Here is a 27,554-nt window from a genome sequence, read left to right on the forward strand (position 1 = left end):
TACAGAAAATTCGGCAAAAATTTTGAATGCATTGCTCAGTCACTAAAATATTTGCTGAAGAAGATATTAAATTTGAATGGTCATTGGAGTGTGAATGTGCCTTTCTATGCTTAAGAAAGCATTGACCGAAGTCCCAGTAATGATTTTTCCTGATTTTGATATGGAATACGTCTTTTCCTGTGTTGCTAGCAGTAGTGCTCTTGGTTGCATTTTCATTCAGCGAATAGCTAGTAATGAGCATCTGATACCATATGCATCTCGGCACCTAAAGAGCAGAACACAATTACGGAAACTCAGAGAAGGAAATGAGAGCACTGATCAATATGATTGACCTATTTTCGATGTTACCTGTATGGCCAGAAATTTGAAGTTGTAACAGAACATGCTTCACTGAAATGGCTATTGGGTTTGGAGAATACCTCCCACATGTTGACAACACAGACTGTTTAACTTGAGTAACTTTTACTACAAAGAAACACACAAATGTCGATCCTGTGAGTTGCAAACTCTCAGGAAAAGTGTGGGTGACAGTAGGCTGGCGGCACACACTGTCACGAAGTTAGGTCGCAGCCACAGTTCATAATGCATGAGGACCTATTCCACAAGTCAACAAAATATGGACCTTGCATAGTGGTTCCATTGTCACTGAGGAACAAAGTAGTGTAACAGGCACATGGCCATGTGGTGTCCGGTCGTGGAGCACTAAGAGTGATAGGTAGAATAGTAGTGGCGGTGGACAAGAAAATGAGGTGTGGATCAGTATGTAGAAAACTGCATACTGTACACACAATGGAACGATCTTAGCCATAAGAATTGTTCTTCAAGGATTGCCAGAGGCACCCAGACCTATTCAAATAATAAGACTTGATGTTTTTGGTCCATTTAACAGAACACTGGCCAATAATCTATACTACTGTATATGATAAGTCGTTATTTAAAGTTTTTACAAAACATCTCAAAAAAGTCTTGATCAGTTTACTTCAAATTTTGTATTTGATGCTCTGATAAACAGTTGCATGGACACATACTGTATTTTTCTATTCTATATAAAACATAAATTTACATATAATATGTTAGGTGAAACGATGCCTCAAAAAATCTCAAAAATTTATAGATCGATTTATTTAACATTTTCGCTATATACACATGTGGTATATAAATGTATATATAGTACATAAAGGGAAAATATTAGCAAAAATCTTTATAAGTTCATGACTTAGTCCAAATTTTTACACGGTGCTCAAACATTCAGGTAGATTAGCTGTATATTTTTGAAATAGGTGTAATATGTAAAAGGAAAACGTCATTACAAAAATCTCAAAAAGTTGTTGATCATTTTACTTCAGATTATTACACCATACCCTATTGAAAATTCAGAGAGACAGCGTATATTCTTTTCCAAGCAACAATGTACAGATTTTCTGTTTAAACAGAATGAGAGAGAGAAAATTCTGTGCTGTGAAAATGTGTGGTGTCGTTTTTTTTCTCCCAGTCAGATTTGACTTAGGTGTCAGTAGATTTAAACTGCTAGAGAAATTGTTTTTTTCCACACATGTTTTTTGTCCTAGTAAATAATTTTAAACAAAAATTGTATACACAACAATGGGTTGTTTTCGTTTGTTGCTAGCAGGCAGTTTTTAGATTAAAAAGGAATGTTGTGTGTATGACTTATATCTTAAGGTAGGATACAACTATATAACCTAACTTGTCCAAAACTTTTCAATCCTACCTACTCATAAATTAAAACTATGTGTAATACTTTTGTGAAACTACTGTCCTGCCAGACCCAGCAGCTGGAGAGATCCAGTACCTGTTACATTTATGGTTCCAACTGATTTATTCATTCATTTCAGGTGACTTCATTTTCCAATTGAGGTATCATTTGCATTAACAATTAATAAATAAAGTTTAAAGTCAGAGAGAAAGAGAGGGGAACAGGAGATGGAGGTAGAGGGAGGAAAATATAAATAGTGAAATAGTGGGATGGAGGAGGACAAGGAGGAGGAGATGGGCAGCAGGAGGGACAAAGGACCTGAGGAGGACATTAAAAGAGATAAAGGGATCAGGTGGACAAAGAGAAGTGGTGGTGGACAGGGAGTGGGGGGGGGGGAGAAGGAGATTAGGACCTGTATACGATTTCCATACATGTATAGCAATTGTGAAGCATTGCCAAGTTCACTGATAAATATATATTGATGATCTTTGATCATTTTTCGCAGTTTATATTGATGACAGCAATTCCTGAACCTCAGGGTGACACATCTACTTTAACAGTAGTCAATAACCGAGTTCTTAAATTTGGGGTACCCGAAACTATATTAACTGTTCAAGGTTCCAGTTCATTAATTGGTCTGATGAAACACCTGTGCCATGTAACTTGCGTTTACAAGTTAAGGATAAGTTACTGTGTTAACAGCCAAAATACAGACTGGAACATCTCTCTCCAATTTGTGTTGGGGTGCCATACCATTCCAAGATCCATACTAGTACTGATGTCTCACCATACAGGGTGGTCTACAGAAGGAACGTGCCATCTATGTTCGATATATTACAATACATTGACAACAAGTTAGGTTACAAGGACGTCCGACAAAGGAGCTTGTATACAGACTCAGACAAGCAAATATGAAAACTCTGGGAAATATGGGATAGGACGTTAGTCAACTTCCAAATTTCAGAGTCTGCCAATGGGTGTTGTTCACCAATCCTTATACACTGAAAAAGCAGACCGAAAAGTTTGAAGAAGATACAATGGTTCATATCCAGTCAGATAAATGACTTCACTGGTCGTGTTAATATCCAGTTACCAACTGAAACTTCTGTTGTATGTATTAGTAGAGTAAAACTGTTCAGGGGTGCAGTTCATGAATTACTACAAACTCTGGTACCAATACCATAGCAGAGTATAAAACCATGGAATTTTCACAGGAATAAGCCGTCCAACACTTGGGCTGTGCACGAGGCACCTTACACACTGAGGTTATGAAACTAGTTTTTCATAATTAGTTAATTATTCATTTTTGCAGTTTATTTTCCGGATTGTATTAATTTTTATTTTGTACTATTACAAATGTGCTATATGTTAAGTTTTGCATGTCATTTGTGAAAGTTAAGCACTCATTTATATTATTGTGTGGGTACCCTTTCCTGAAGAAGGGAAGAATTGATGGAATTCCTTTTCCTCAGGTGGTGCAATAACATAGACACCTCAAAGAGTAGTTGGTGCCTTAATGCTGTTGCTCACCATTAAAGGAGTAGTAGAGGGTGCAGTCCTGAATCAGCCATTGAACTCCATAATGTTGTTTTTCAAGCAATCAGACATCCTATTGACAGCTGGACAGTACAAAGATAAAAATAACATTGTTTCTGATAAAATAAAAAGCATGTGGTCACATTAACTAGAAAATATCGCCTTGAATGTGACATGTGTGAACAGCTATTCCAAATGTAAGCGCAGGGAAATACCAGGGAAAATACAATAATACTCTGTTTCTAATATGTGTGGTGAAATTTTATAATTGTGATTCGGTTTACATATGAGAGGACTGTCGATTTCTTTTATAAATAAGTTAAAATATTGTTGCAGGCTAGATTCGACCCAGCGAGCTATTGATATCTTTTAATCATCGACAGATCACGCTTTACTAATCTAGGTACCTATGATGTGAAGGGAATCTGGTGTAATGATAATTTTACTACAAGTTTAATTCCGTCTGCGGGCGCTATCCTTCTTTGTAACAGTGGGAAAGTGTATCACAGAGCTATTAATATTAACTTTAGAGTACAAGACATTTTTAATGATGGATGGGAACATGGGCATCGATGTGGTGGCATTTTGCCGGTACAGTGCAAACAACATTTCAGCACCCTCTCATGCTCTGAAACACTCAAAAACAAATTTTCAGGAGTTTTCATGGATCTATTCGTACAGCGTGGTACAACATACCATTTGTAATCCATTTTCCGAAACGTAAATTCCAAAAATAAGACACCTCTGTGAATTAGCTTTATGACAGTAGGAGCAGTGAGCTGGCCGATGCTATCACAGGCATCACATGTCTCGAATGGAGTGTTTTAGCGGACTTTCAAATTATGTGAATTTCATTTTGATTTTTATAAAAAAAGTACTATATTCAAGGATGAAAAGTGATGTTATGAGCCTAAAATGTCATAATTAACCATTCAAAACGAATTCCAGAAAACAAGTACCCTATTGCACCATTGTGGTCGGTGTGAGACATAAGCTGAAGGAAGTAATATGTTTTGGGATATGAGGTCTGTAAATTGCGAGAGGAGGGTCATCTGTGATGTTGTACATCCCTCTCTGTCCTCCCTCTGACCGTTTCAACCTTAAACCTCTGTAGCCAAATATTCTTAAAGGCTTGATAATTGTGACTTGTCGCATCCAATCTTTTAGTGAAATGATATTGTATCTTTTCGTGTATTACCTAGCATTAGGTTTGTGCCGAGAATGGACTCTCAATTTCTCTTAAAGTAGCAAATCCAAGTCTTTTCGGCATCTGTCTGTCAATGAGTGATTGTCCTCTGATCTGATTGCAAACCTTGTTTGATCTGCCTACTAGCATCTACTCATAATAATGTGACTCAACGTTGCAAGAGATTCTATAGGGTATACAGTATAGGCATTGTTAAATAGCAACAGGTCGGCTGTTTGACAGTGTCGTCCTCCAAGAAATATTCCAATCTGTTGGACACTGAGCTTCTTGAAAGACAACAGCACCAACACCACCACACTATATATGCAGCATTATTTCGTGTTGGTAGCTACAGCAAGGTATGTAAGAAATTTTAGATGTGGGTGTCCATCATGCGGAAATGTGGTGAGAATAGTAACTCATCATAATTCTGGTAACGTTTTATAATATGGTTACTAAAAGTTCAGTGGCACCATAGTTGTTTACAGAACTGAAAATTGAAGAACACTTATAATTCTTTTTCCCTTTTTGACTTGCCTATGTGAGTTTTTTGTGTACATCATTCATGGTTCTACTGAGTAACATTCAGTCTATTCCACCTTCTTCCATACATTGCACAATCTTTTTTCTATAATGATATTTCCTCCAGTCAAATGCTAATATCATTATGGGATAAGGCGAAAATTCGTTAACCTTTATTCAAAAAATGGTTCAAATGGTTCTGAGCACTATGGGACTTACCATCTATGGTCATCAGTCCCCTAGAACTTAGAACTACTTAAACCTAATTAACCTAAGGACAGCACACAACACCCAGTCATCACGAGGCAGAGAAAATCCCTGACCCCGCCGGGAATCGAACCCGGGAACCCGGGCGCGGGAAGCGAGAACGCTGCCGCACGACCACGAGCTGCGGACTAACCTTTATTCTTCAATCATTAAAACCAGATAGCTACTAGTGTGGGTCTCACATTTACAGATATGACATGGTGCCTCATTGGGGTTACAGCGTGACATTGGTGTGTGGTTATAAATTACAGTATAAAAATAATGACACTGGTACTGTAACAGATCATGCCCAAACTATTGATTCAAAAAGTGTATGATATAAAAATGGATTCACATTATTTCCGTTTTGTTTGTCACTAATCCCAGGTAGTATTCCATCAGCTTGCTATAGCTCATGCAGGATATGGTAGCCTTGCACAATGGTAGGTTTTCGTCCAAAGCACTGGGCGATTCATTCGTTTGTTCAGAAGGGGAAGCTGACAAGCTTTTGCCACGTTTCAGCCAGTTGACGATGACGCGCATGCCCTACAATCTTTCTCAAACGATTTCACAGAAACTGTGTGGTAAAAACATTTTATTTTTGATGTACTTTTAGCTTTATATATCAGGTTCATTATGATGTGCCTGTCATTTCGTTAATGGTCATAGTTATTGTGATAGTCACGTGGAAATAAGACCCTGCTCGAAATTCGAACAAGTTTACAATGAAAAATAGAGGTTGTTATGATTCTGCGTTTGATTCATATTACATACGTATAAAATTTAGGTAACATACTGAATTTTTCTTCTGACTTGGCTGGTGTGCTCTATCACCAATCTCCAGAAAATTGACCAGGTGTAGTGCACATATTTGCGATCACACTGCGCCAGCGATAAAGTCAGAGTGAAATATCCACAACATTCCTCATATTTCATAAATGGTTTCAGATATCAAAATGAGCTGGTTAAATGAAAAATGCTAAGGATTTTGGAACAACATGTGTCAAGTCATTACCCGTTTATTTCTTACTATGTGGTTTTTCATAAGAGGCTGACCTTACTTTACCTCAGTTCCTCGCTTAATAAACGTAATAAACCACTGTTTCCGAATTTTCTCGCAATTGCGTCCTGTCGTCAGGACGATGGAACCCGGCTGCAAACCCGTGAAAATCATCACTAAAAATGATACTGTTTTGTTTAATAGTACTGGAATTACAACAATGTGCAGAAAATGTATCTCATAATGTCCAAAAAGCAGGTGAAGAAAAATCGAATTTTCTACTGGTGAGTCCAACAATACTAAAAATTTAATTGGGTTTACCATGGAAAATATTATTTGCCGAATGGATGTATTGCAGTATCTTCTATTTTAATAGTTATGTTAAATATTGTCAATTCATAGCATGAAGCAACACTGAATATTTGTCACTAACATGTTTCAGTGGCTTACTGATCATTAGGAGGTAATATTGTATGAAAAGTACGTTTATAAGAGAAATAATGGGTCACTAAATGATAAGTTTATTTTTCTTTTGTGGGAGAACTTCCAATACGAATCCTATTATTAATTTATTGCACTATTTGTGGCAGTACCTTCTGTTCCAGTTTTACTAGAAGGTCCACATGAACGCTTATGGAGAGCAGATCACGTAGGGTAATATTAAGTTAAAGTTATCAAACAGTGTGATGTGCACTATCTCAAAGGGACATATTCTGCCCAGTTGGTACAAAAACATTGAGGAGTAGAACAGGAATCACATATATGTGGAAGCACTTAACCATGAGCTGTTATGCCACCCTGAGGATCAGCTGAGTGTTGCCCTACTTTGCCTAGTTGTTTACTTTCAACGATGGTTACCCTTGCAGTGCACCTCCTTTTTTAGCATAATATCTTCATAATAGCTGCATGGGGCAAGAAAGAGGTGCTCATGTTTAAGTCCACTAGTTACTACGATCGTATTTCCCAGAAATTACTTATGTTTTCCTACAACTTAAAATTGTCAGTTTTTCCTGTTCATTATACCTATCACCATACCAAGTCACCCATCGCAATCAACAATGGCACAAGAGTGGTATTCCATTTCTCCTACATTCCTACACTTCATTGTATCCATGCAATAAATCGGAGTTATTTTGACCAACATCTAGGTCGGTCACTCTTGCTATGATATATCCGATTATGTTCTGTTGTTGCTGCCTTAGCAGGGTGGTCTGTTGATCATGACCGTGCCAAATATCTCACGAAATAAGCGTCAAACGAAAAAACTACAAAGAACGAAACTTGTCTACCTTGAAGGGGGAAACCAGATGGCGCTATCGTTGGCCCGCTAGATGGCGCTGTCTTAGGTCAAACGGATATCAACTGCTTTTTAAAAAAAATAGGAACCCCCATTTTTATTACATATTCGTGTAGTACGCAAAGAAATATGAATGTTTTACTTGGACCACTTTTTTCGCTTTGTGATAGATAGCACTGTTACAGTCACAAACGTATAAGTACGCGATATCAAGTAACATTCCGCCAGTGCGGACGGTATTTGCTTTGTGATACATTACCCGTGTTAAAATGGACCGTTTAGCAATTGCGGAAAAGGTCGATATATAAATGCCCAACGGGCGTGTACTATGTATGCCGCTCGGTATCCAAGTGTCCGGACCGTTCGCCAGATAGTTAAGTTAGTTAAGGAAACAGGAGGTGTTCAGCCACATGTGAAACGTCAACCACGACCTGCAACAAAAGATGATGCCCAAGTAGATGTTTTAGCTGCTGTCGCGGCTAATCCGCACATCAGTAACAGACAAATTGTGCGAGAATCGGGAATATTAAAAACGTCGGTGTTGAGAATGCTGCATCAACATCGATTGCACCCGTACCATATTTCTATGCAACAGGAATTGCATGGCGACGACTTTGAACGTCGTGTACAGTTCTGCCACTGGGCACAAGAGAAATTACGTGACGTGACAGATTTTCTGCTCGCGTTCTATTTAGCGACGAAGCGTCATTCACCAACAGTGGTAACGTAAAGCGGCATAATATGCACTATTGGGCAACGGAAAATCCACGATGGCTGCGACAAGTGGAACATCAGCGACCTTGGCGGGTTAATGTATGGTGCGGCATTATGGAAGGAAGGCTAATTGGTCCCCATTTTATCGATGGCAATCTAAATGGTGCAATGTATGCTGATTTATTAAGTAATGTTTTACCGATGATACTACAAGATGTTTCGCTGCATGACAGAATGGCGATGTTCTTCCAACATGATGGATGTCCGGCACATAGCTTGCGTGCGGTTGAAGTGGCATTGAATGGCATATTTCATGAGAGGTTGATTGGTCGTCGAAGCACCATACCATGGCCCGCATGTTCACTGGATCTGACGTCCCCGGATTTCTTTCTGTGGGGAAAGTTGCAGGATATTTGCTATCGTGATCCACCGACAACGCCTGACAACATGTGTCAATGCAAGTGCGAACATTACGGAAGGCGAACTATTCGCTGTTGAGAGGAATGTCGTTAGACGTATTGCCAAATGCAATGAGATTGACGGACATCATTTTGAGCATTTATTGCATTAATGTGGTATTTACAGGTAATCACGCTGTTTTACAGGTAATCACGCTGTAACAGCATGCGTTCTCAGTAATTATAAGTTCACAAAGGTACATGTATCACATTGGAACAACCGAAATAAAATGTTCAAATATACCTACGTTCTGTATTTTAATTTAAAAACCTACCTGTTACCAACTGTTCGTCTAAAATTGTGAGCCATATGTTTGTGACTATTACAGTGCTATCTATCACAAAGCGAAAACAGTGGTCCAACTAAAACATTCACATTTCTTTAAGTACTACACGAATACGTAACAAGAAATGGGGATTCCTATTTAAAAAAACGCAGTTGATATCCGTCTGACCTATGGCAGCGCCGTCTAGCGGGCCATCGATAGCGCCATCTGGTTTCCCCCTTCAAGGTAGACAAGTTTCGTTCTTTGTAGTTTTTTCGTTTGACGCTTATTGCGTGAGATATTTGGCCCGGTCACGATCAATGGACCTCCCTGTATAGATGCAGCACAGTTGTCACAGTACTTCAAGCCTTTTGCAATTATGAATCAAGGAGCACACGGTGCCTTGATCACACCTAGTTGGCCACTCAGAGTTTCACTCATTCGACATGAGCAGCTAGATGCCAAATAGGGAAGGAGTAGCGTAACTAAATCCATGGTAGATGATGATGATGATGATGATGATGATGATGATGATGATGATGATGATGATGGAGAGGGATGTATGGGCGCACGACGGCAAGGTCTTCAGCGTCCACTCAGTAACAGATTTTATATGGGTGTCAAGAAAAGACTCAGAACAGTAAGATAAAACAGAACGTAAAACACAGGTAACAAACTTGGAAAAATATGTGCCTACCCACACCGAAGCGTGGGACAAAGTATGCCTTCAGAACATATGGAAAACACAGGAAGAAAGTGGTAGAGGGAACTAAAACAATATAGCAGATGGAAGTGGCTGGCTGACTGCAAGGAAAAAAGGGAGGAGCCAGCCACTTTGCAATACACTAACGGCCTGAAAACCAACAATGTCTCTAAAGGCTCTGACTGCACGTGTACACATAGTTGTGTTGATGGTAGAATGGTAAGATGTTGGTGAGACATGCTGTACTGAACTACTTGAGCATTGAGCTACCACTTAGTCCTGAGGCTGTGGTGGCACTTCTGCTTCCAGGCTAGCCATATCATGTTTATAATAATGTAATTTTCAATATTTCCTCTTACTATGACTGACCATTTATGTATCTTTGAGAATGGAAAAGTTTCTAGAATTTCCATAAAACACACACACACACACACACACACACACACACACACACACACACACACACACACACACACACCTTGGAATACAATTTAATGATTCGGTATTTTCTTCTGTACTTGATGACTGCCTTAGTTGGTCGATTTCATTCATCCTAGGGAGGTATTCAGTAACATTTTGCACTAAGTCCCAGAATGGCAGCAGACATAGCTCTCCGAGTATCATACAACCTCTTACATCATGGTTACCAGTACACATTTTACCAAAGCAGCTGACAATGTGCCATGTATATGGAAACTTTGATTTACATATCTGCGGATAAGTAATCTATAAAATCATCAACAAGGAAGACACTATTTCCCTCTGATGTAATAACTAAAACCAACAAATTGTTGTTTATCAAGAAGCATTCCGAGACTAGTTATGACTTAACGTAACTGCACAAAACCAATACAAAAAAATACTGCATCAAGAAACTCCTAGTTAATCTCACTGTTTTCCAATATAGTCAGTGAATGATGATATTATACTCAGAATTTGCAGACTTTGTTTAATGTCTGCCTCTCAATTATTAACAGGTTTTCTGTCTTTTGTAAAATGTCTTCTTTTAAATGTTTATTAAATATTATAATAGTTTCATTCATATTCCATCATAATTCAGGCGTACACCTAGAACAGCAGTATTTTACTTTCCGATTTGACAGCCAATAAGCTTACAGTATTATTAAAATCACTTCACACATTTTGGTTTTAATTCATTTACCATGAAGATGGCTGTATTGTTAGCAGCAGAGATGTTGCTGTCTTAGTTGCATGCTGGAAAGATGATGGAATATTCCATCTGCTGTGAAAATATAACAACTCCAGTTTTATTCATTTTATAGGGAAAAACTGCGAAGTGGATCCTATGATTCATTTCCTGAAATTCAGTCAGCAGTGCCTTAGGTTCCTTTAGAAAACTGATAAGAGCTAAAATTTCATTAATGTTATTGAATAAAGTCATGCATGGAATAATATAATGATGAAACGTAAATAATACGTGGAGTTTGTTACAGTTTTCGATTAATCACGTAATAAAACAGAATCCTTTAATAATAGTGATATGTGTTGAAGAAAAAATGTTTAATGAATGGAAAGATTTTATTATAATAGGAAGTTCAGTGGCTTGACCAGCGTTTTTGGATCCCACGCTGAGCAAGTGAGCAGATACAAGAACAACATCAGTGGTTGACAAACGATTAATTATTGAGCAGATGCACTTCCCTTCGCCGGCCAGTGTGGCCGAGCAGTTCTAGGTGCTTCAGTCTGGAACCACACGACCACTACAGTCGCAGGTTCGAATACTGCCTTGGGCATGGATGTGTGTGATGTCCTTAAGTTAGTTAGGTTTAAGTAGTTCTAGCGGACTGATGACCTCAGATGTTAAGTCCCATTGTGCTCAGAGCCATTTGAACCATTTGCACTACCCTTCTGTCACCAGGCCATTTGCCTCAGTTCTCAGGTAAAGCTCTAGTGCCTATTTTCCCATGTTCAGTTTTGTGAAACCTGGTATGACTGATACAGTAGTCCAGAGAAATATTGTTGTGAAAAGTCAGGCACTTTTCGAAAACCTGCTTCTGAACCACCTCTTCCAAGCATGCTGGTACGCACTGTAGCTATAACAATTAAAAAGGAACCTGTGGATTTAACAATTAAAAATGGAGCAGCGAACTGTTGTTAAAATAACAGGAGACATTCACTCAGTGAAAGAAAGTTCTTGTGGAACATTTCATGTCAGCCACTGTTATGTATTGAAGCTAACAAAGAAAGTGACACTTTCTCACTGATCATGGGCCCTATCTTGAACAGAGTGGGAAGTGGTTGATGTATGCCAGTGAATGTCATCACCAGGAGAAACTCCAGATCACATCCTATTTGTATCAGAACTTACTGCAGTAGAAGACGATTATTGTATGTATTTAGTTAATGTTGTCTGTTATCAACGACTTGCTCACATATTAGTGGTTTTGTTGTGATGAGTGCTGATTTTTAAGTGTGCTATGTATGTACAATAACTTCAGCTGCCATCATGTGTCAGCCTGTTCAAATAAGTATCCTTGTGATGCATGTGCGGCCCTCCCCTCTCCTAAGCTGTCCCAATGCACAATACAGCAGCATGCACAGCACTGGTGTTGAGCAGTGCATACAGAGGCGCATGAGCAGGAGCATGCAACTATGCATCTTCCTAGTGAAGTATCTGTGCACTATACAGTGTGTACCTTATGCAACAAATTAAATATTTTTAATGTAGTATACGTTCACTGACGTAAAAAAAAGATGTCCATTCCCTGTTTCACCCTCCTAGGTGTGTGTGTGTGTGTGTGTGTGTGTGTGTGTGTGTGTGTGTGTGTGTGTGTGTGTGTGTGTGTGTAAAGTAGTGTTCTTCCTCAAGGTTCAACCAATCACCAGTCAAATTTTATTAAGTTACCTTTTTGTTACGTGATAAAATGTTGATGAAATAAATGCCACATATTGCCCTTAAACTATGCTCAATTGACCTGTAAAACTCCATCAATTCAGACAGACATTAAGGGGGTAAGATAAGACTTTAAATTACTAAATCTCTTTTTGGCATTATCCGATTTTCATTATATAAAGTCTATATGTTACTTCAAGCTACACTAAATATTCCTATGAAACCCCCACGAAAATTCGTCCAGTAGTTTTGGCAGCTAGTGTGTTCAAGCAGACACCGATATGAAAGCTTTTCTTCTTACAATAGGTATCTGGAAATAAAGCAAACTGGTAAGCACTGGACCAATTAATACCGCAGATTTAAAATTAAAAGTTAAACAGGCTGTTTTCTCAAAGTAAATCAGACATTTTCGAGCAGAAAGTGAGCCAGTGTGTATTATAAAATAGAGTACTGTCAATCCTCGAGTGCAGATCAAAAATAAAACTTTGCCCCTGATCAGTCTTCGATTGTTATTTAAACTGTACATACTATTTCATAATTGCAATTTTTCTAGATGATTTGTTTGAATTGCTGAGTAAGATGTATTACATATTACTTTATATTTCATAAAATGTAATAACTTCAAAAAGGAACCTGATATCCCATGATGAGAATGGTGACCGATGTTTTATGGATCCACATGGCTCTTGAAATTCGTAGCAAAAGTAAACCTGTTTTATTGAAATTAATGGGATATTACTTCTAGTGCTATACTGAGAATTGTATGTCAAGAGTAAAACCCAACATACAATTTAAATACTTGGTTTTGAACAAATGCATCAACTAATCAGATATTTGGATGTACAAAAACTAACTGTAATCACATTTTTTTGAAACTATGTAGTGTTGACCTGAAGGGTACTGTAATTTTTATTTTGGTGACATAATCTGTGTTTCAATTAGAACAAAATCTAAATTGGATTCTTGTAAACACCCATTGCCATGTAAATAGTTTCGCCTCAGCAATCACAAGGTCTACACATGCTTCGCTAAGTGTGAAATCTTTTCCATTGTTCATTACTCTGTAAAAGATTTTATTCGATACTCCACGAGGTGACATCATTTTATGGAATGTCCTCATTTATTTTTGTGACCAATGACTTCTGGGTGACAGGATGGCTGTAAAAATAGTTTCACATGTTCCGCCATATCAATGAGCTACAAAGGAGGGAATGTTGAAGCTAAATGATAGTCATGCATGCGTAAGTGTCTTGTGGAATATAGATATGGACATAGAACTTCATAATGTGTGCGTTAGAATTCTGTGGTCCATGTAAGGTAGCTCGTTACACCTGCTGGATTAATGAGTGTGGGCATGTTTTCATCATGTTTAACTTTGCAGTAACTTCGTTATCAGTGGATTTGCCCTCATTCATCTTCTGTGAATACACTCTGACAAGTTTACATTTTGATACCTAAAATAACGCCTCATATGAACCTAAATCTCTCTGTTGCCTCTTTAAAGAGGTCCAAAAAAAATTCTATTAATTCTAGTCTATGCGCTAAAAATATGTAACCCAGCTGGAAGGTAACGTCATACACCATGCATTGAAGAGGATGTTTAGAGACATTTTGCTACCTATCATGTATTAGTGTAAGTTTAAGGTTATGAGATTGTTTTATGACAGAATGTTTTCCATTTTTCTGCAGTACTAATCTCGCTGGCATGCAGAACGGCAATGCTACTGATGACAATGGCAGTTCTGTTTCCAAAGTTTTCCTGGATGCAGAAGCAGGCAACAGGATACAATGCACTACCAGGCAGGAAGCATCCTGTGGGAATGAAACTGATACAAGGCATCTGGCACAGAAGTGTGACATCTCCAAAAAGACGTTCGCACAGTTGCAGGACCTGAACAAGCATACCCACATGGACAAAAGTGATTTTTTATATTCGTGTAACTTATGTCACAAAACTTTTAAAAGGAAGGAAAATTTGAAGAAGCACTGCCGTCTGCATACTGGTGAACGGCCATACAGCTGTAGAGCTTGTAACAAGACATTCACAGTAAAAAGTACTTTGAAGGAGCATTTGCGGATGCACACAGGTGAGCGCCCATACAGCTGTGGCATTTGCAACAAGACATTCAAATTAAATAGCCATTTACATCAACACAATGTTCTGCATACTGGTGAACGCCCCTACGCCTGTGGTGTTTGTAACAAGACGTTCAGATCAAGTAGTAACCTGAAGAAGCACTCACAGTTGCATACTGGCGAACGCCCTTACAGTTGCGGCGTTTGCAGCAAGACATTTGTGACAAATGGCAACCTGAAGGCGCACTTACGGCTGCACACTGGTGAACGCCCCTACAGCTGTAGCGTTTGCAACAAGACTTTCAAATCAAGTAGCCATCTAAAGACGCATTCAAGGCAGCATACTGGCGAACGCCCCTACAGTTGTGGCGTTTGCAGCAAATCTTTCAAGCAAATTGGCCACCTGAAACAACATTCACAGCTTCATGTTGGCGAAAATGTCTAAATCTAGTGCCGTTTGCATCAAGACAATCACACAAAGTAATAGTCTTAAAGAGCAATCGCAGCTGCACACTGTCAAATGTCCTTACACCTATAGTGTGTGTCAAAAGCGATTCAGCAGCAAACGCAACCAGCAGCTCTTCTCACAGCTGCCCACTGGGGAGGGACAGTGCAGTTGTGTCATTTGTCATACTGAGGAAGCAACTAATTCTTCATAAAAAGTGACATACATATAGTTGTGACATAAGTGTGAAAAGATTTAAAACCAGTCACAGATTGGAGAAGCACGCACTCTGTCACACGGGTGACAGTTATGGCATGTGTGTCAAGTCAATGAATCGTCTCAAAATATACCTGTGGGCACACCATGGCAAATACTCCACTCACTTTGACTTGCTTCACACAGTGTTTAAGAGCGGAAGTCGCTTCACAGTACCTATGAAATCTCACATCTAGGATGATTCTTATGACTGTTTTTGCTGGAAAAGTTAAACCTGGAGAAGAAGCTGGCTAAGGATGTAATTTCTGGGGCCACCGTTATGGTTGGATAATCATGTAGAATTAACAGCTTTTTAATTTATTTGTGTCATGTGGAGGATTGTATAGTTTTCATAATTGCACCATAATAGTCAGTGTGACACATATTTTGGAGGAAGTAATGTATTATAAGAAGTTGTATCGCTGATTTTTGTCAGGAGTGTCTTTCATGACACTGTACATCCGTCTCTCTCTCTCTCTCTCTCTCTCTCTCTCTCTCTCTCTCTCTCTCTCTCTCTTCCCTACAGCTAATTCAACCTCATTCCTCTGCAGTCAAATATACGTGAAAACTTGATAGTTGTGACTAATCGGAGTCCAATCTTTTGGTGAAATGGTATTGTATTTTTTATTGTATTACCCAACACTTCATTTGTGTAGAGAATCAACTGTCAACTTTCCTTTAGGTAGCCATGAACACCCATAAACACTTGACTGTCAGTGAGCCACTTTCCAATCATCTGATTGCGAAGAATGTGTGATATGCCTACTAGCATCTGGTCATAATGATATGCCACATCGTTGCAGATGATTCTCAGGTTTTTTTTTTTACTGTGGAGTCATTGTTAAACACCAATATATTGGCTTTTGGACAGTGTAACTTTTTAAGTAATATTCAAATCTGTTGGCATTTAGTTTCTTGAAGGAAAACAACATTAGTACATCCACATTATGTGCAATATTATTTCTTAATGAAAGCTACAGCAAGGTACATGAGAAATTCAGTTGTTAGTGTCCATCATGCACAAATGTAGTATGAGTAATAACTTATCACAATACTGGTAACCTGTAATAATATAGCTAGTAAAAATTCTACTGCACCATACATGTTTACAGAACTGAAAAACTAAGAACCCTGATAATTGGTTTCCATTCTGCGTTGTATGTATATGTTTTTGACATACATCAGTCATGCATGTTCTGAATATCGATCAATCTATTCCTCCTTGATTCACAGATTCCGTAATCATTTCTGTGCACTTACATTTCTTGCTTTCAAAAGCTAATGTCATAATAGGGTGAGTTGCAAGTCTGTCAACCATAATTCTTCCATGATTAAAAGGAGATAGCTAATACTATGGGTGTCATGTTCGTAGATGAAAGACAGTGACTCCATTTGAGGTCACTAAAAGTGGGAGAAACTGGTCTTGGTGCATCACAGTGTATCACCAGCTTCCAGTTAGACACCGCAGGGAAATCATAGTGCTGTCATACAAAGTTCATACCTAAACTGCTGGGTCAATGCAGAATATAATACGAAACATACTTCAAAACCTCTCCTTTTTGTTCAGTTCTGACCCCATAGTAGCATTCCATAACAACACTACCTCCACAAGATTACCCTCTTGCGACAACGTAATTGTGTGCTGTAGCCTTTTATGAAACTTCACTTACGAATATTACTGTTCACCAGCATGTTCCAGTGGACGAATGACGATATTTATAACAAATTTGTACTCTCTGGTGAACTGAAGCTCCTATTCTTAGTAAATGTTTTTTCTTATGTAAAATGCACATTTTTAAAGAAAATAGACACATAAGTAAATGATAAACAACATTTCTTTTGTTTTGTAGAAGAACTGCAAAGGTAAATCCTGTTATTCATTTTATGTAGTTTGTGTACAAGTGGCTTGTGTTCAGTCTGTTTTCACTATGTGGTCCACATGAATGCCTATGTAGGGCAGAATGTCTAAGGTGAAATTACGTTATTTTTATCGAACATTTAACACACGCCGGCAAAAGGAACATATTCAGTCCTGATGTTGGAAAAACAATGGAGAGGAATACAGAAATCATCTTACAAGAGTGTCCCAGGAGGAATTGTCCATTTTCAGGGATGTAATGGGAACAATCAAATGGTTCAAATGGCTCTGAGCACTATGGGACTTAACATCTGAGGTCATCAGTCCCCTAGAACTTAGAACTACTTAAACCTAACAAACCTAAGGACATCACACACATCCATGCCCTAGGCAGGATTCGAACCTGCGACCGTAGCGGTCTTGCGGTTCCAGACTGAAGTGTCTAAAACCGCTCGGCCTCTCCGGCCGTCCGGGAACGAATATTTAAAACAAAAAAGTCTAGTAAAAATGGGCTCTAAAATGCGTATCTTAAGAGCTGTAATGTAAACGTATAAACAAGGCCTAAAGTCGACAAATGTCATTCAGCAAGTCATTGATTACAGAGGGGCATTTTGTGGGTGCAGCTTTACATTACAACAGGAAACAGCGTAGCTCCTTACAAACGCAGGATAGAGAATTTCTCTGTAAACTCATTCCTAATTAATTTTAGTGTTTTCCAAGGTAATCCACTGTTGTGTGAGTGGTGATATACACAGGACTTTAAATGCTTAATTCTGTTTTTAAATGGTCCTTTACTAAGTAAAAATCAGGTGAATTGCCCCCATTTAATCCTTATACCACTGATAAGATGAGTGAAACAAGTATTAGTATGAGTGGTGTTGACAAACCACTGAAATCGTTAAAATTGAACGAAGCTATAGAGCTCAATGGAACCCATGTCAGATTCTATACAGAATTTTGCGGCTGAATTGGCCCCTCTTCTAACTATAATCTATCTTACATCCCTCAAACAAAAAAACCATGGCATGTCCTTGGAGAAAATCACAGATTTCACCTGTGTATGAGAAGGGTAGTAGAAGTGGTTCACAAAACTACTGTACTGTGTTGTCTGTAATGAAGGACTGTCTGAAAGAAGATGCATAAATATTCAGTCAGATCTTGATAAGATTTCAAAGTGGTGCAAGTATTTGCGACTTGCTCGAAGTGTTTAGAAATGTAAAATTTTGTTCTTCACAAAAAGAAAAAAAAAACATAGTATTCTATGACTGTCAAGTCAGTAAGCCATTGCTGGAATCGGTTAACTGATACAAATACCTGGATGTAACACTTTTAGGGATATGAAATTGAATTATTGAAGAGGTTGAGTTGGGCGAGAGCAAGTGGGAGACTTTGGCTTATTGGTAGAATACTGGGGAAGTGCAATCAAACTAGAATATTTCTCAAGTGTGTGGGAATTGTAATGGAAAGGTCTAAATGGGGATGTTAAGTGTACACAGAGAAGGGCAACATGAATGGTCATTTGTTTGTTTGATCTGTGAGAGAGTGTAACAGAGATACTGAAGAAACTGAAATGGAAGACTCTTGAAGATATATGTAAACTGTCCCAAGAAAGTTTAGTAACGATGTTTCAAGAACCGGTTCTAAGTGATGACTCTAGAAATATATTACAATCCCATATTTATTGCTCACAAAGGGACCGCGAGGAAAAGATTAGAATAATCACTGCATTTACAGAGCCATTCAAACAAACATTCTTTCCACGCTCCATACGTGAATGGAGCGTGAAGAAAACCTTAATAATTGATGCAATGGGACATATCCTCCGCCATGCACCTCAAAGTGGTTTCCAAAATGTAGATGTAGACGTAGATATACACTTAAGCACTAAAGAAAATGTTATAGATATGCATATTCAAATATAGAGATGTGTAAACAGGCAGAATACGGCGCTGCGGTCGACAACGCCTATATAAGACAATAAGTGTCTGGCGCAGTTGTTAGATCGTTTACTGCTGCAGCAGTGACAGGTTATCAAGATTTAAGTGAGTTTGAACGTGGTGTTATAGTCTGCGCACGAGAGATGGAATGCAGTATCTTCGAGGTTGCGATAAAGTGCGGATTTTCCCATACGACCATTTCACGAGTGTACCGTGAATATCAGCAATGCGGTAAAACATCAAATCACTGATATCGCTGCGGCTGTAAAAAGGTCCTGCAAGAACGGAACAAACGACGAGAATCATTCAACGTGACAAGTACAACCTTTCCACAAACTGCTGAAGATTTCAGTGCTGGGCTATCAACAAGTGTCAGCACGCAAACCACTCAGTGAAACATCATCGATATAGGTTTTCGGAACCAAAGGCCCACTCGTGTTATAACCGTCCGACCTCTCTGGCTAATTAAGCTTTTGCATATGGCTGTGTAGCTTAAGTCCCTAATACGCGTGGAATAAGCGTGTGCTTCGAAGAATAATGAAAAACGGAGAGAAGTAGATGAAGTTATAACCGAGTCACCACTGCTCAGTACTTTAGCAATGACGATTAGAAACAAAGTGCGGTTAACTTTAAATATCTTTATTACGTTAACTGATTTTTAATTAACAGTAGTTATAGTGCGTTTACAATAAGTTGCGACTTTCGACAGTTCAGCATGGAGCGAGTGGAGGGAAGCGTAGTTGTCAGCGTGTGGAGCTGGCGTCAGCAGATGACGACAGTACAACGCCACGCCTGCTCGGCGCGGGAACTGCCAGGGTCGCTTGGCTGCGTGAACAGCAAGCTGGCCAATCTGCGATATTTCTGAAACGATTTTGAAGAAAACTGTCATTCTCACACATCATATAATTTAAGTCGCCTGCTTCATGACGAGCCACCTATCATTTCGTTAATGCTCATAGTTATTGTGACATTTCGGTAGTAGGTACATTATTGCAAGAAATTCTTAGTTTGCAGTAGAAAATAGGTGTCGTTATGAATTTGTGTTTGATGCGTGTTAGATTACATGTTGCTGCGTATTAAATGTAGATAATATATTTAATTACTCTTTATATTTGACAGCTGCAAAATACTAATGCGAAGTCTTTACAGACGAATGGGAAAACTGGTAGAAGCCGACCTCGGGTAAGATCAGTTTGGATTCCATAGAAATGTTGGAACACGTGAGACAATACTGACCCTACGACGTATCTTAGAAAGAAAGATTAAGGAAAGGCAAACTTACGTTTCGAGCATTTGTAGACTTAGAGAAAGCTTTTGACAATGTTGACTGGAATACTCGCTTTCAAATTCCGAAGGTGGCAGGAGTAAAATACAGGGAGCGAAAGGCTATTCACAATTTGTACAGAAACCAGATGGCAGTTATAAGAGTCGAGGGGCATGAAAAGGGGAGCAGTGGTTGCGAAGGGAGTGAGACGGGGTTGTAGCCTCTCCCCGATGCTATTCAATCTGTATATTGAGCAAGCAGTGAAGGAAACAAAAGGAAAGTTCGGAGTAGGTATTAAAATCCATGGAAAAGAAATAAAAACTTTGAGGTTCGCCGATGACATTTTAATTCTGTCAGAGACAGGGACAGCAAAGAATTTGGAAGAGCAGTTGAACGTAATGAATAGTGTCTTGAAAGGAGGGTATAAGATGAACATCAACAAAAGCAAAACGAGGGTAATGGAATGTAGTCGAATTAAGTCGGGTGATGCTGAGGGAATTAGATTAGGAAATGAGACACTTAAAGTAGTAAAGAAGTTTTGCTATTTGGGGAGCAAAATAACCGATGATGGTCGAAGTAGAGAGGATATAAAATGTAGACTGGCAATGGCAAGGAAAGCACTTCTGAAGAAGAGAAATTTGTTAACATCGAGTATTGATTTAAGTGTTAGGAAGTTGTATCTGAAAGTATTTGTATGGAGTGTAACCATGTACGGAAGTGAAACGTGGAAGATAAATAGTTTAGACAAGAAGAGAATAGAAGCTTTCGAAATATGATGCTACAGAAGAATGCTGAAGATTAGATGGGTAGATCAAATAACTAATGAGGAGGTATTGAATACAATTGGGGAGAAGAGGAGTTTCTGGCACAACGTGACTAGATAAAGGGATCGGTTGGTAGGACAAGTTCTGAGGCATCAAGGGATCACCAATTTAGTACTGGAGGGCAGCGTGGAGGGTAGAAATCGTAGGAGTCTAAGAGATGAGTACACTAAGCAGATTCAGAAGGTTGTAGGCTGCAGTAGATACTGGGAGATGAAGAAGCTTGCACAGGATAGGGTAGCATGGAGAGCTGCATCAAACCAGTCTCAGGACTGAAGATTACAACAACAACATCGCTGTCTGTTTCGAATCTCGGGAAAATGGAATGTGCGTAAAGCACTCCGACACGAACTCGTGCGTCAGTGAAAAAACTAGAATTGAATATTCATAAATTCCTCGTATCCCATAAATGTTTTGAGGTATCGAAACAAGATTTTGGCAAATGATAACGATTACGAGACTGTTTCGTCATAAGATTAATATGCGGATTTTCCATATCTTCAGCGATATTCAAGCGACTACTGATTTTTTCAAATAAACAAAGTCATTATTGAGGGCCATCGTGAAACGACAACTGCTGTGGGTTTTGTACGAGGGCAGTCCCAAAAGTACGGTCTCCTATTTTCTATAAGTACATAGACCAGTTTATTTCTACAATGGTTTGTATCAGTTTACGGCTTGACCATTTAGCTACATAATCACCAATTTTGTCGATGCATTTTCGTAGACACTGTGGCAATTTTTATATGCCTATGTCATACCAGCTCGTCGCCATGCTGTTCGGAAAGTTATGAGCCTCTTCTTTCACCTCGTCGTCGGAGCTGAATCGCTTTCTTGCCAAATGTTCTTTTAACCTAGGGAAGTGGACATCAAGTCAGGACTATAGAGTGGGTGCGTGATTATGTTGCTCTGAAACTGTTGCACGAGACCAACGGTTTGCCGAGCGATGTGTGGGCGTGCGTTGTCATGGAGAATGTGTAAGCCCTTGCTCAACACTCCTCTTTTCCGGTTCTGAATTGCCCGTTTGAGTTTTTTCAGAGTCTCACTGTACCTGGCAGCGTTCATTGTGGTTCCATCGATTCAGCTCCGACGACGAGGTGAAAGAAGTAGTTCATAACTTCCGAACAGCATGGCGGCGAGCTGGTATGACATGGGCTACAAAAACTGCCACAGTGTCTACGAAAATGCATCAACAGAAGTGGTGATTATGTAAAAAAAAATAGCTAAATTTTCAAGCTGTAAACTGATGCAAACCATTGTAGAAATAAACAGGTCTATGTACTAATAAAAAAATAGGAGACCTCACTTTTGGAATTACTCTCGTAACAATATGTTCAAGTGTGTGTGAATTCCTAAGGGACTATACTGCTGAGATCATCGGTCCTTAGACTTACACACTGCTTAAAGCAACTTACGCTAAGGGCAAAACACACACACACACACACACACACACACACACACACACACACACACACACACACACACGCCCGAGGGAGGACTCGAACCTCCTGTGGGACAGGGCCGCTCGGCTGTAACAATACCAGTGAAAAAGTTGCACGTTAACTTTTATACTGAGAATTTGCTGTTCATAAGCTACTGACCTGTTTTGCTCTGAGTTGTTAGTTTAATAATACACTATTTCAGGATTCTGTGGCAATTTCAACTGCATTACAATGTTAGTGAGATGCATATTTCTAAACTCTGCTGCGTTTTAACAAGAGATGCAGATTTAACGTGGCAACAGGAGAAGTTGGGTATTCCTCAAAACTCATCACAGTCCTTCATGAATCAATGTCCCCTCAACAACCTTTTTGGTATTATGGCTGACAGCTCAAACCAAGCCCTATTGTGTAACATCTGCAGTGGCTTATTTTATCAGCATTTCAATCTCAGTGACCGTAGTCTTCTTGCTGTTTCTTGCCACATTACTTTTCGCCTAGGTTCAAATTCAAATGGCTCTGAGCACTATGGGGCTTAACATCTTAAGTCATCAGTCCCCTAGAACTTAGAACTACTTCAACCTAACTAACCTAAGGACACCACACACATCCATGCCCGAGACAGGATTCGAACCTGCGACCGTAGCAGTCCCGCGGTTCCGGATTGAAGCGCCTAGAACCGCACGGCCACCGCGGCCGGCTTTCCTCCTAGGCCCACATACTCTGTCGGATTTAAATGAGCATGATTCGGATGAAGCCTGATTAAACTATGTCCTTTTCCGTTAGCCAGTTCGTCAGGATGGTAGTGTGAAGTCTTGGCTTGTAGAACACTAAAAGTTCCATTAACTTCGCCTTATACATGGTACTTTAATATTTGTGGAATATTTGTTTGAACCCAGAGCAAAATATCAGTATTTTCCATTGCAGTGGTGGAGCTTTATGCATCACAACAGTGTAGCATGACGTTTTGTCGCCGGCCGCGGTGGTCTAGCGGTTCTAGGCGCTCAGTCCGGAACCGCGCGACTGCTACGGTCGCAGGTTCGAATCCTGCCTCGGGCATGGATGTGTGTGGTGTCCTTAGGTTAGTTAAGTTTAAGTAGTTCTAAGTTCTAGGGGACTGGTGACCGCAGATGTTAAGTCCCATAGTGCTCAGAGCCACTTGAACCATTTGACGTTTTGTCCATTACTAACGTCGAATTCCGAGGAATGTTTTGCAGCAGAACGTTGTCATCCCAGCTGGTGAACGTCTTCTTGGACGACACTTTTATTGCAAATCTCCTATTCATATGTACTGCACTGTTGTCATTAACGCAACGCCAGTCAAAACGCTTGTTCGCAATACCTCACGAATACAGAACACTTGAACCCCAGAAAATACCACTTTAGAGCTGACAAACGTTGATGCATATAACGCGTGACACCACGTAGTACTGTTTACTCATGATGTGACAACAGGGGCGCTTTACCAGCCGAACCGCTGGCGGCGTGGTAGGGAAAGCCGCCTTGCCATTGGTGTTACCTGGTAAACGGCGTCACGTCCCCCTCCGGTCAGCCAATCGTCGAAAGTGCAGCTATTTTAAATGCACTACAGTGGAAAATTTGGTAAAAAGGTTTTCAAAGTATGTCATCAATGAAATAACCAACAGTCGCCAGTTCCTCACCGGAATAAGAACAATTAAACTGAAACTGGACTTTTTACTCACAAGCAATTTTACGTAAGAATAGTTTTTGGCGTCATGACGTAGGTACAGTAACTAACGCACACTTTCAAGTACTTCACACGACACACGTCACAGTAGTCAGATAATAATGAAATAGCAAACACACATACAAAATCTTATATTAATTTTCGAAGATCAATTAAAGTAAGATTGTTTATTGACTGTGGACAGAAACTTTCTTGTTACGTTACTCACCGTATTGCTGACTGTCGTAATTGTAATAAGCAGAAAGATTGTTCAAATATACTCGTTGGTAAGGACTGTCATTTACCTAGCAGTTACTCTGGTATTCCTTTGTAATGAAAGTTACAAATTATGCCACAAGCTATAAATTAGAAACCGTGCTTTGACAGTGAAATTCAGTGTCAAAGTCACATACATTTTTACTACCCATTTTTTGATTATGAAAGTTACTCAATTTTTAGCAAATAAATTTAAACTTCTTTTTGCATCATTGTATTTGTGATATAATTCATATTACAGCCAAAGATTTCATTATTACGTAATTGTCCAAAAGTTGGAAAAATTATGTTTTGATAATCTAATAAATTAATTTTCATTTCATTTCCAGTTCATTTTCTGATTATCTCGTTTCGTACAAAGGGATAGTATGCATACTACTTGGATAACGACTTAGGAAAATTATTTACGTGACAATATGCACGAAAACAATGTTACTTAACCAATAAAATTCAAATTACGCTGATAAGCTTATTACACTTCTAGTTATAAAAAGTCTAGATCTTATTTCACTTTATGATGCTCTTGGTTTGTCGAGCGGCTTCATTTAGCGGTAAAATAAGGCACAGGTTGATCTTCTTGCCATACCATAACCAATAAGTGTCCACAGTACTCTTGACGTTTTCATTGCTCCACACTTCGGAAACAGACTTTATCTCCGCACTTTTGCATTGCCACACCGGCGAATACACACAATCCAACGACAAGAACAGCTCCGAACTGCTGCTTATTTGGGCGCGCTCGCACGCCCAGCGATAATGCATTTACAATTTATTATATTCTTTGACAATAACTTTCTCCTGACTAGTATAGCGTGTCTGCTTACAAAATGTTAACATTCCATTGGCATCCTCTTTTTTTAAACACCAAATAGCATTTGTAACTTGACAACACATTTTCAAGGAAAATATTCATAACAACTAATAAAACAAACTTCGTAAAATACGTAGAAAATGTATGATCACCCACAGAGTTTTGGTCTTATAGTGTACCCTTGATGACTACATGACACAAAGCTTTTTACCTCACCTGTGCCTGTGAGCTCCAAAATTTGACTGTTGACTACTCGAAACATGCTGCCTGGTCGGACGAGTCTCGTTCCAAATTGTATCAAGCAGATGGACGTCTACAGGTATGGAGACAACGTCCTGAATCCATGGATCCTGCATGCCAGCAGAGCACTGTTCAAGCTGGTGGAGGCTCTGTAATGGCGTAGGGTGTGTGCAGTGGGAGTGATATGGGACCCCTGATATGTCTAGATACGACTCTGACAGGTGACACATACTTAAGAATCCTGTCTGACCACGTGCATTCATTCATGTCCATTGTGCAATTCCAGTAGGACAATGCGACACCCAACACGTGCAGAATTCCTACAGAGTGGCTCCAGGAACACCACTCTTCTCAGCTTAAACACTTCCACTGGCCAGCACTCCCCAGATATGAGCATTATTGAGCATATCTGGAATGCCTTGCAACGTGCTGTTCAGATGAGATCTCCACACCCTCATATTCTTAGTGTTTTGTGGACAGCCCTGCAGGATTCATTGTGTCAGTTCCCTCCAGCATTACTTCAGACATTAGTCGAGTCCATGTCACGTCGTGTTGTGGCATTTCTGCATACTTGCGGTGGCCCTGCACGATATTAGCTTGAAGGTATATTTGTTGTCATGAGATCAGTAGTTGTTCACCATACCCTGTCACTGGTGTGGGTTTATTCATTTGTACTTGTAGACATAAAGTGCGCAGCAAATCCCGTACTCTTATGGTGTATCTGTATTCCTCATAGTGTCAGTATTTCAGATTCGTTTCATTGTGTCTAAATGTCTCATTATGTCTATGTTCAGTAGCCTGATAGTTATTAAATAAACATACTATGGTTGCCCAAAAAAAGTAAAGCAACGCATTTGTTTTCTGCCGAAAACAATGCTACGAATGCGAAACGTTACATCTGTATTATTTGAAGTCTCCTGAGTGAGCGCGCCAAGTTTCCGTCACTTCCGACAGATAGCATGGCTGCAGGACAGTTTCAAAGTGGCGTCGGTAGGTGATTCACGTTACAAGCGACATGCCGTCATTGAATCTCTCACTGCAGAGAAAGAAACCGTAGGGAATATTCACAAACGCTTGTGCAAAGTCAATGGAGCATCTGCTGTCGACAGAAGTACAGTTAGTCGCTGGGCACGGAGGGTGAGGTCATCAGAAGGCGGTTTGGAGGAGCTCCACGATTTGCAGCGGTCTGGGAGACCATCCACAGCTGTCACACCTGACACGCCTGACCTAGCCTCCTCAGTCTTGTTTGGGCCATTAAAGGATGCCACTCGTGGAAGACATTTTGGGGACGATAAGCAAGTGATTCACACAGTGAAGTATAGGCTCCACCACCAGGACAAGGATTGGTACCGACAGGGCACACACAGAATTGTTTTGCACTGGAGGAATGCCATAGAATGGGATGGAGATAACGTGGAGAAATAGGGTGTGTAGATAAAACATCATTCTTTCGTGTGTGTAGTTCTCATTATGTTCAATAAAGAATTGTTGGGGAAAAAATGGGGTGCATTACTTTCTAGGCAACCCTCATATTTGTTCACAGTAGTAATGAACAGTCTGTAGTTTAGTGTTGATCAATTGTGCATGAACAAACATATCAAGCATAAACTAATGAAAATTTTAATTAAGACAAACACAACACAAAAAAAATCTGATTCGATTTAGTTACTTCCTGTGAGGACTCATCAACAAACATGGAGACTGATTTTTTTTTTCAAAAATGTCTATTACTCCATTTCAGTGTGAACATGATTTTTTTAAAGTTCTCTTCTACTTGAATGCACTTTATATAGCTCCTCTGCCAGTCCTCGAACATATGATGGAGGCCATTTTTTGTCAGGTCCTTGAGAAGCATCTTACTTTTATTGAGTACTGCTTTAGAGTTGTCAAATAAAATACCCCGAAGCTTTGCCTTTAGTGATGGGATTAAAAAAGAAATACAGAGTACA

General features: G+C 39.4%; 1 protein-coding gene across 16 annotated transcripts in view; it reads left to right on the plus strand.

Moving 5' to 3' along the window:
* The window catches only part of LOC126291830 (gastrula zinc finger protein XlCGF57.1-like), a 308,343-nt gene that overhangs the window by 198,741 nt on the left and 82,048 nt on the right, over nt 1–27,554 (plus strand). For 2 of the 16 annotated variants that reach the window (XM_049985538.1, XM_049985537.1), the window contains one exon: nt 14,186–17,100. The exons of 11 other annotated variants lie outside the window; for them this stretch is intronic. In XM_049985538.1, the coding sequence (XP_049841495.1) occupies nt 14,186–15,017 (832 nt within the window). In that variant the 3' untranslated portion in view covers nt 15,018–17,100. Of the gene's footprint in view, nt 1–10,925; nt 11,011–14,185; nt 17,101–27,554 lie in introns of those variants that run through there. 3 more of the 16 variants (XM_049985542.1, XM_049985543.1, XM_049985539.1) reach the window with 2 other exon arrangements.

This window comes from Schistocerca gregaria, chromosome 9 (assembly GCF_023897955.1).
Source record: "Schistocerca gregaria isolate iqSchGreg1 chromosome 9, iqSchGreg1.2, whole genome shotgun sequence".
NCBI lineage: Eukaryota > Metazoa > Arthropoda > Insecta > Orthoptera > Acrididae > Schistocerca > Schistocerca gregaria.